The sequence below is a fragment of the Solanum tuberosum genome, unplaced genomic scaffold (genome assembly GCF_000226075.1).
Source record: "Solanum tuberosum cultivar DM 1-3 516 R44 unplaced genomic scaffold, SolTub_3.0 scf00198, whole genome shotgun sequence".
Taxonomy (NCBI): domain Eukaryota; kingdom Viridiplantae; phylum Streptophyta; class Magnoliopsida; order Solanales; family Solanaceae; genus Solanum; species Solanum tuberosum.
In genome coordinates this window covers 782,772-794,020 of record NW_006239121.1, presented here as the reverse complement: position 1 = coordinate 794,020, position 11,249 = coordinate 782,772, and the positions used below count along the sequence as shown (strand labels likewise).

The window sequence follows — 11,249 nt, the reverse complement described above, 5'->3', positions numbered from 1 at the left end:
TATATATATATAAATTGAAACGAATGGAGGATCATTTAATCCATAATATCCCTGATATTTGATTTATACAGGTCCACTCTAATGGACAAAAAGAACGTACAATAACAATGTGATGACATGATAAAACTTTCATTAGTCATGACGATAAATTAATTATTTCTTGTAAATCAATAAGTATATTTTGACACATTTCGTGAGTTCTTATGATTGTTACCTTTGAATTCTACGTCATTCTCTTATGTTAGAGTTTGAAGTCCTATAAATTTATCATACATCAATATGATTCATACAACACAATTATCCAATCCAATCCAATTTGTTTGGTAACCATAAAACACAATACAATGATATTTAAGTACAATGTATTTGTTGCACTTGTTGTTGTGCTCTCAATTTGGGACAACATTGAAGGTCGTAGTGTCTCTAAATTCTTAACTGAAGAAACTGTAGGGACCAAATGGGCTGTCCTAGTTGCTGGCTCTAATGGATGGTTTAATTATAGGCACCAGGTTCTCATATATCAATTAAACTACATTTTTCCTTTAAATAATGTACGTGGCTAATTTTCGTGACATGTAATTTGTTTGGTGATTTTATTGATTAATTTCAGGCTGATGTATGTCACGCTTATCAAATACTCAAGAAAGGTGGTCTTAAAGACGAAAACATTATTGTATTCATGTACGATGATATTGCTAACAACACTATGAATCCTAGACCTGGAGTCATCATCAATAATCCACATGGCCAAGATGTTTATAAAGGTGTTCCTAAGGTTTGTTCTTTTTCTTGTTGGCTTGAAAATATTTTCGAGATTATATATCGGGGATAATATTTTTGTTATGTTTGTTGAGGCAGGATTATGTAGGTGAAGATGTTAATGCTGAGAACTTTTTCAATGTTATTCTTGCAAACAAAAGTGGTATCACTGGAGGAAGTGGTAAAGTTTTGAATAGTGGTCCAAATGACCATATTTTCATCTACTATACTGATCATGGTGGCCCTGGAATTATTTGTAAGTGCTTATTGTATCGATAGCAATTCAGATCATCGCATATATATAAAAAATTACTTATGGTTATTTCATGGTTTTTAAATGAACAGCAATGCCAACTGGACTTGTCTACGCGAATGACTTGATTAACGTGTTGAAAAAGAAGCATGCTTCTGGGACATATAGTAAACTGGTACAATTAACTTCCTTATTTCATTCGATCTAAAGTCATTTGCTTAATTCCTTCGGTCTAATATTATGCTGGATGATCGATGTGTTTTAGGTATTTTACTTAGAAGCTTGTGAGTCTGGAAGCATGTTTGACGGTCTTCTTCCTGAAGGTTTAAATATTTATGTAACGACTGCATCAAATCCCAATGAAAGTAGTTGGGGAACATATTGTCAAATGGGTGCAGGTGGTCCTTGCTTGGTAGAGTGTCCCCCTCCTGAGTTTCAAGGTGTGTGCTTGGGAGACTTATATAGTGTTGCTTGGATGGAAGACAGGTAATCGCGTCCACAAAGCTTTGCTTTTCCTGTAGTCGGCTCATAATGCCTCCCTTCATTAATTGCTTGCCTCCTTTCACCTCAGAATGCCTAATTCATAACTTTTCTTGTCCTAAAGATGTCATTTTTTTAAATTTTGGATCAAAATGAACTATACTAAAAAAAAGTTATTTATCGATACTTCTCCTATAATAAAACATATTTGTTAATTGCGTCAAATTTATTGATGTTTGCACTTGTAAACAGTGAAGCTGAAGATCGCCAAACTGAAACTTTGAACGACCAGTATAATACGGTAACATCTTGTACTACATACTCTTGATTGTATATATATTTTAAATTTTTTGTTCAGATCCTATACACCATATTTATGCTTTCTTATAATTTCATTGTGTACGATGCTGCTCAGGTTGCAAACAGAACAGCAGCCAATCTAACATATGGTTCACATGTCATGCAATATGGTGATACAGTGTTAAGTGTCGATGTACTTTTCCAGTATATGGGCGCTGCTTCTGTAAACCATAGTCACGTTTCCATGAATTCTGAATCATCGTCACAAAATGTGGACCAACGTGACGTTGAACTTTTCTACCTGACATCAAAAGTAATTTTAAATTTTTCCTACTTCATCTGGTTAAATTTGATTTCACGTATTATAAGATAGAGAAAATTAAAACGTTCTAATTTATTCGTAATCTTGGCAGTACCAAGATGCTCCTGAAGGCTCTGATGAGCATTTTGAAACTCGTGTCAAACTTATTAAAACTATAGCAGAGAGAAGTCAAGTGGACAATAGTGTAAAACATATTGGTGATCTTTTGTTTGGAGTTGAAAAAGGTAGTGAAGTACTGCAGCACGTTCGACCCGCTGGACAACCTCTTGTTGACAATTGGGATTGCTTAAAATCCTATGTAAGTACCAACCTAATTATTTGGTGGTGTTTTTCATGTTTTTTTTTGTTCTTTTTAGTTTAACGACTTATTTTTCATGTGTAGATCGAAACATTTGAGGTACATTGTGGAAAATTAAGCTCGTATGGAAAGAAACATATACGTGGTATCGCGAATATTTGCAATGCTGGAATTAAGAGTGAACAAATGGCTTCTGCAACAGCACAAGCATGTTCCTCTTGATTAGAAGAGGATATTCTTGGCTCAAAGTTAATGTAATGTTTAGCCTATTTGTGTTATGGTTGAATAATTGCACTTTCATGTATTGCAACAATGAGAATAATATGTATGGTTCATGTTGACAAGTACATCTTGTCCCCTTACCATGTAGTAAAAGTATGAAATTGTCATGGAGATATTTATTTATGAATATATTGTCATTTTCACATGTCATTATAATGTCATGTAATTATCATGAAGAGAAAGAGAAATAAAAAGGTTTAAAATAATGTGTTGGTGAATATGCCTTAAATTACGGTTGAAAATAAAATGAACGAAATGAATAAATAAATATCAGATTGAGGTGCGGATATCTCACTTTCTTAAAAGAAATTCAAGTTCACTACTGTATAAACTCACCGATATAATAGTATAACTCTTGACTTCTCCCGTAAAGATATAACAAACTGGCAATGTCATATAACTTAAACAATTCTAAATTAGTTGAAGAGTTCAAAGTTCCATCGAAACACATTCTTTAATTCTCTAGAAAATAACATGAAGGTGGGATGTGGAGAGTGGGGAGTGAGGTTTTGTTGAGTTCTTGTGATGAGGATCTTGTGTTTGAGTATTGTTCTTGAGTAATTTAGAGTGGATTTCATTGTTATTACGTTGGGTCTATGAATCCATAAGAGTGTGAGGGGAATCGTTCAATTCTAGATGAGTTAGCGCATGAGTTTGAATAAGAAAATTCGTCGATTTTTTGGGCAGAGGCTTGGGGCGCCGTGCTACTCAGTACGCCCAACTAGTGTTCTGTAGATTAGGGTCTAGCACCCTGCGCCACTCAGTGTGCCAGTGTCACACCCTGAAGCTATCCCCAGGACGCGGACACAGGACCTAGGATCACGAGTGACCCCAAGCTAACCCTGCTGGGATATCATAAGCATACTAAATAAACTGAAGTAAGAAAATACTGTGCGGAAGTTAAATCATAATGTAAACTGAAATGATGGGGAATACCCATAGACTATCTGTATATATATATATATATATATATATATATATAAACTGAGAAGAGTTTAAGATACTGAAATAAACTCAAATGCTAAAACTGAATCTAACTGTGTCTGAAATAAGCTTCTAACTGACTAGAAGTACGTACTACTGGGACATGCCCCCAGCTAAATCTAGCAAAAACTGAAACTAAAGACTAAAATATAGAAAAGAAATACGTATGTTGTCCTCGGAGAATGATGACTCACCATTGATGCTGCTGAGCTGAAGATCGAGAACCGATCTATTCATGATCTGAAAGTTGAGGACCTGAACCTACATCATTAGAAGATGTAGCGTAGAGTATGCGTCAGTACTTGAAAGGTACTAAGCATGCATGATAGAATAAGGTTGAACAATAAACATAACTGAACCAAAGCATATATTTTAGCAATGATAAGAGAAAAGCATGATACTATACTGAGAATGTTGAACATGAAATAACTGAATGCAATGACTAAGTTTATAACATGTTGAGACTGAATACTGAACTGTGACTGATACATGGTCAATGCAATAGAATTTGACTGTAAGGGAGCTACTAATAACCGATATAAAACCACATGAGCTAAATGTGGAGTCCGATGTATACTCCCCATCGAGAGGATCCAATATACCATACCAGAGGTATAGACGTATGACTGGCGTGATCACCAAATTGATGCCCACAGATGGGATTTACAATCTACAGGGCACGTAGTTCTGGGACTTGAGGGTGACTGACCCTAGTCCACTCGGTATTAAGCAACTCCCAATTGATTATGTAATCAACAATTTATGATTGAATCTCTGTAATACTGGATAACTCAAAATACTAACATGCTAACTGAAAATGCAACATTAATGTACTGATAATGAAACATTCAAATCTGAGGCATGTATATCTGAAATAATTGACCTAGCATGTGTAATTCATGAACTAAAAGAACTACATAGCTAGGGTTCTGAATTTGTGAAAGAATTTACGCAAAACAATACTAAAATCATGATAATCTGATTAGGAACATTAAAGTAACTAATTCATAATAATCTGCTGATTTTCTAGAAATCCTAGGATTTGATAATATGAAGTGAATCAAGAATCTGACTGAATTCTAGGGACCTAATAGGTGAAAGGAACCCACTAGTGAAATCCCACATACATGGTGACGAATTCCACGGAGAAATCTTTCGATTTCAGGGATGGGACTGATGAGAACTCGCTGCGTTCTTGAGCTTAGGGCTTGGTCGACCTTCTCCTCTGTTTTGCTCTAAGTTTGATGAATTTTTGGTGAATAATTGATTAGGGTAGGTTCTAATTTAGTTTCTAGGTTAAAACTGACAAAAACCACATAGTTTAGGGGTTAAACGACGTAGTTTAGAGGTCCAACGCATAAGGAAAAGACCAAAATACCCTTGACTTAAAAGCTGTCGGGGTCACCGACGGACCAGACTGACGGACCGTGGATGGACCGACGGTCCGTGCTGGTCAACCGTCGATGGGGTTCTGAGACTTGAAAATTGGGGGTCTGAACCACGGCCTGGACCACAGACCATGGACTGACCTACGGTCTGTAGGTCCCAGCGTAGGTCCAGACTTGGCCAAAATTCCTGGGCTTTCTGGGGAGGGGCTGCAGATGGTAAACCACGGACCGTGGGTCACCCTATGATCTATGGGTGGTGCCCATCGGTGGCACCTGCAACTTCTGAAATCTGCATTTTGGTAGTTCTAGCATACGGGGTGTTACAACCAGGGTTGCCAGGTCCCTTACCCTTTCGACCTTCTTTTCGTGTGAGTTCCCTCGAATCGTACCTATGTTTTCTACTTGATATCCACACTTAAAATCTCCGTTAAACATCGAGAGATCATTCATAACATGAATCATAACCCTTGAATTCATAATTCACATTCAAGGTAGAGTTAAAAGTAAAGTCTTGAGAGTTCTATACCTATGTTTTCTACTTGATATCCACACTTAAAATCTCCGTTAAACATCGAGAGATCATTCATAACATGAATCATAACCCTTGAATTCATAATTCACATTCAAGGTAGAGTTAAAAGTAAAGTCTTGAGAGTTCTATCGAGTCATTTTGAGAAGTCTTTTACAATCTTTTAAAACTTGTTTTAAGACTTGAGTACTTGAGTTAGAGGATAAAGAGAGTTGAGTTTCATTTTAAAAATGAATATATGGGAACTAAGTATTTCCAAGAGTAAATGTTTTTACATTTAAAATGAGGGGAAACACTGATTTCCAAAGGAGTTCATGAGGAGTTTTGAGTACTATCTCTTTTAAGAGAAATCTTTTGAGTAATAATCTCAAAGTTGAGGATGAGGAAATGTTTTTAAACATACGGGCTAAGTTATATTTTGGGAATAGTATTGAGCACCGATATGGGGACGAGTTCAAAAAACTCAAAGTCTTCATAAATCATGTAGCCAACGTGGGTAGAAAGGGTCATACTTTTTAGATGATTCCTTATTGATTGTTAATCATAGATTAGTGGATCCACTTAGTTGAGGAGTTCTGCACCCCGACAAGGTATATGACAGTTCTGGCAGCGTGGGTGAGCTGCTGTATCATTATATAGCTCATAGTGATGGTTGTCAGTTAAAGAATTTCCCAAATAGAGTTATATTATATTTTTACATACGAACTGAGTTATTATTGTATTTTTGAATACATTGAGTTGTTATCTATTGTTTAAAATGCTTTATATAAACTGCATCTTTATTGTTGTTTTTATACTGCTTTGAGTTGAGTATCCATAAGTTGAGGTTGAGTTGAGTAGAGTCGAGGTGAGTATGTTTCCTTCTTTCCAAGTTCAAGTTGTTATGTTGTGTTCAGTATTCCCCTTACATGCTCGTACATTCCATGTACTGATGTCACTTGGCCTACATCGTTTCATGATGCAGATATAGGAGATCAGGGTCATCAACATGCAATTCGTTGATACCCATTGCAGTTCAAGAGTTGTTTGGTGAGCCTCCTTGCTTTCGGAGGATCCCTTATTTATTTTCATCTATTTCAGTTTTGTTAGGATGATTGGGGGTCTTGTCCCGACATCCCTCATAGTATTAGAGGCTTCATAGATAGATATATAGTAGTAGTTCATGAGTCTTTTTCATTTCCATTGTTTAATATTCTAGACTTGAGTTGCCTCTTTTGGCCAGTAAATGTTTTATTTCTAAAATATTCTGAGTTTATCTTTTTAGACAGTTGAGTAAAGTTTACTTTTAAAGTCCTGTTATTGTTGAGTAAGTCTTTCGCTGAGTATTGAGCTAGGCCAAGGGTTCGCTTGGGGACATAAATGGTTTTCGAGTGCCGGTCACGTCCATGGTGTAGGCTCGGGGAGTGACAGTAAGTTTTTCTCCAAGTATTCCATTCTTTCCAACTCAAATTCCTCCATACAATTATGAATCTGAAAATCATAATTCTTGGCTATAAAGATTTCAAGAAACTAATTCAAGAATCTCAAGAAATGTTTTCTTGATTGTTCTCCTTCAAGTTAGGGTTTCAAGGCTTCTAATGAAGTTCTTTTTCAAGATTATTCAAGAACCTTGTTCTTCCAGGTATGTAAGGCTATCAAAGTGTTGGACTAGTTCGTTCTCACGCCCTACATCTACTTTCAAATTAGTAAAAGAGTAATCTAGGATTTTATCCCTAGATTGAGTATTTTTTAGATGAGTTGACTTTGAGTTCTTGAGTTCTTGTTTCTTTTTGAAATTATATTTCTAATTATTGAGTTGCTATATGTTTTGCATTAAGATTCTTGAGTAGATTCGTTCATGTCTATATTTCAACATGAATCCTATGAATTGAGTATTCTTGAGATGAGAAGTATCATTGAGTTCTGAGTTCTTGAGTTCTTTAATCCTTGAGTTTAGAGTATTGAGTTTCTATATTGTTATTGAGATCGTTGAGTTGATTTGTTCATGTCTATAATTCAACATCAATCCTATTTGGAGTTATAAATCTTGAGAAGCTTTTTAAAGCCAATGCTTGAGTTTTAAACTGAGTTTTTGAGGAAGTAAAGATGAGTTTTGAGGAAGAGTTTTTAGAACATGATTATTATGACAGTTGAGTAAGCTATCAATGTTTAAGCAGTATGGTATCTAGATATGCCATCAATGATTATGCAGTATGACTTCCCGGGTCATCAATCATCATATCACAAAATGATTTTGATATATTTTTTAGAAAGAGTTTACAAATACGAATTGAGTAAGAGCATAAGGGAACTAAGTATTCCCAAAGGTATTAGTTTTTACATTAAGAAAAGAGAAATTTTGATTTCTAAATGATTTTAGAGATATTTCAGAAGAGATACCTCTTTTAAGAGGATAGTTTGAGCAATTATCTCAAACTAGAGTAAGAGTATGTTTTTAAACATTGAGCATGAGTATATATTATTGGGAGTAGTATTGAGCACCGATATGGTGATAAGTTCAGACAACTCACATTCCTCATAAACCATGTATGCTAACATGGGTACAAGATCATACTTTTTAGATGAATCCTAAGTGCCTTCAGGCAGAGCTTAGTGGATCCACTTAGTTGAGGTGTTCTATACCCCGACAAGATATAGGAAAGTTCTGGTAGCATGGACGAGACGTTGTATCATCACGTAGCTCATAGCAGAGAATCTCCCAAATATAGTTAAAAGTATATTTTAATTATATCACTTAATATGTTGAGTTTAGAGATTAGTAAGTACTTTTGTAATGTTTTAATGATTTCACTCATTTATTTCTTTACTCTCAGTTTAGTATATATCTACATCTATTGCAGTCCTTTCATTTAGTTATTTTGTTATTCAACTATATTACATACTCGTACATTCAATGTATTGATATCATTCGACCTATATCTTTTAATGATGCAGATACATGTTCTTAGGATCCTCAATAAGAGTCCGTTGAGATCACTTCATCTGCTCGTATGCTTTCGAGTAAGACTTTCTTGCTTCTGGAGGACTCCAATTTTTATGAGTTGTTACAAGTAGTTCTCTTGAGGAGTCGCAGATCTTGTCCCAACACTCATCCTTGTATACAATAGAGGCTTTATAGATTTACAGTTTGGGAGAGTCTTTCAGTTTCAAATATTTATTTAAAACTTATGTTTCATACTCAGTATATTTAGCAAAGTTTTGAGATTCAGTAAACTATTTTTAAATGTTTCTTTCAATTTGATGTTTATGTATACTTGAGTTAGTATACCGCTTATAGTCAGCCAGGATGATGGTTCGCTTGAGGGCCAACAATGGTTCTCGAGTGCCGGTCACGTTCAGGGTGTAGGCTCGGGTCGTGACATTAAGACACCGCAGTTATCAGTAAAAAAATTATGTCATCAGCACTAGATAAAAAAAGTATATATTCATCCTACATATTTCGTAAAACTTGAGGATTATTCAAGTCAATAAAAATAAATCAAAGATATAGAGTAATCGCATGACTTGAATCTTCTTAAGAAATAGTTGGTATTTTGCGCTGTGATTTGAAAAATTATTCTTATTATTTTTATAGGCATAATACATAAATGTATCTTTTAACTTGGCCTCATTTTACATTTATGTCCTCCAACTTTGGTATGTACAAGTAGGAACTTAAACTTGTATGAGTTTGAACAAGTAGAAACATGAGTCATATGTGACATAATACACGTAAGACACCACGTATGACACAAATTACAATATAGAATGCCGCATAGGACGTATGCATCTATTTTTTCAATTTTATATAAGTTTAAGCGTCTACTTGTGCACATCCAAAGTTAAAGGGCATACAAATGTGAGTTAAGGCCAAGTTAAATGGCATATTTATGTGATATGCCTTTTTTTTTTTACCGTACTTATACTTTTACCAACATACACAAATATGAGGATTGATTTATCATATGGTCACTCAGCTCAGCATTATTATTGTAACACCTCGCTAAATGAAAGATCTAGAATTAGAAAGAGCCATTTTCAGAAAGAATAAAAAATTTGAAATTTGGCTAAGTTATGTTAAGTATGAGTCTTGGGTCAATTTCAAACTATCATAACTCCTAGCTCAGGATGAGTTATGTAACACCCCCCATGCTAGAACTACCAAATTGCAGATTTCAGGAGTTGCAGGTGGCACTGACGGGCACCACCCATGGACCGTAGGAGGATCCATGGTCCGTGGTGGCCTACGACCCTTCTCCCAGAACCCTCCAAAAATTTGGCCAAGTGTCGACCCACGGCCGGACCTACGAACCGTAGGCGAAGCCATGAACCGTGGTCCTGGTTCATGGATCGAGGCCCCAGATTCCAGTCCCAATTGCCAATCGACGGTTGACCACCACGGACCGTCGGTCGATCCACGGTCTGTCGATCCCGTCCGTCGGTGACCCCAATAACTTTTAAGTCAGGGGACGTTTGGTCTTTTCCTTATGCGTTGGACCCCTAAACTACGTTTAACCCCTAAACTACGTAGTTTTGATTAGTTTTAGCCTAGTAACTAAACTAGAATCTACCCTAAGCAAATCATTCACCAAAAACTTAGAAAAATTAGAACGCAGAAGGAGAAAGAGTCGACCAAGCCCTAGTCCAAGAACGCAACAAGTCTTCATCAATTTCAGTCCCGAAATTGAAAGATTTCTCCGTGGAATTCGTTACCATGTATGTGGGATTTTACTAGTGGGTTCCTTTCACCCATTAGGTCCCTGGATTTCAGTCAGAATCTTGATTCCCTTAATATTATCTAGACCTAGGGTTTCTTGAATGTCAGAAATTATTGGGTTTTAGGTGTTAGAATAATCCAAATCATATTATCATGTTGTAGTATCGTTTTTGCCCATATTCATGCATAAACTCAGAACCCTAGCTATGTAGTTCTTTTCATTCATGAATTACACATGTTAGGTCAGTTATTTCAGTTATATATAAACATGCCTCAGTTTTTGAATACATTATTATCAATATATTAATTTTGCTTTCTCAGTTACATGTCAATATTTAGAGCTATCCAGTATTACAGAAATTCAGTCATAAAATGTTAATTTCACTATCAATTAGGAGAAGCTTATTGCCGAGTGGACTAGGGTTAGTCACCCTCAAGTCCCAAAACTACGTGCCTTGTAGGTTGCAAGTCCCCTATGTGGGCAACATTTTAGTGATCACGCCAGCATGCCTCTATACCTCTGGCAGGGTATAATGGGTCCTCTTGATGGGGCGTATACATCAGACTTCACATTTAGCTCATGTGGTTTTATGTCGGTTATTAGTAGCTCCCTTACAGTTTAGTCAGACTCTATTGCACTGACCAAGTCACCAGTTATAGTTCAGTATTCAGTCTCAGCAGTTATAAACTTGGTCATTGCATTCAGTTTAGCCATGTTCAGTATTTCCAGTATCCTTATCATATTCTATTATATATCATTGCTTTATTGCTTGTTCAGTTATGTTATTATTCAAGTTTTCTCTATCATGCATGCTCAGTACCTTTCAATTACTGACGCATACCCTGCGCTATATCTTCTCGTTATTTAGGTTCACGTCCTCAGTAGTCAGATCACATATAGATCAATTCCCGATCTTCAATTCAGCAGCATCAGTGGTGAGTCCTCATACTTCGAGGG

The 11,249-nt window shown here is 35.9% G+C and overlaps 1 protein-coding gene across 1 annotated transcript; it reads left to right on the top strand.

Moving 5' to 3' along the window:
- Positions 1-344: 344 nt before the first annotated feature.
- LOC102580646 (vacuolar-processing enzyme-like) lies at positions 345-2,653 on the top strand. The gene is made up of 9 exons (XM_006355270.2): positions 345-509; positions 611-775; positions 859-1,015; positions 1,105-1,187; positions 1,278-1,498; positions 1,745-1,793; positions 1,908-2,105; positions 2,206-2,412; positions 2,497-2,653. The coding sequence occupies exons 1-9, from the start codon at positions 345-347 to the stop codon at positions 2,632-2,634; spliced, it is 1,383 nt and encodes a 460-aa protein (XP_006355332.1). The 3' UTR covers positions 2,635-2,653.
- Positions 2,654-11,249: the final 8,596 nt, after the last annotated feature.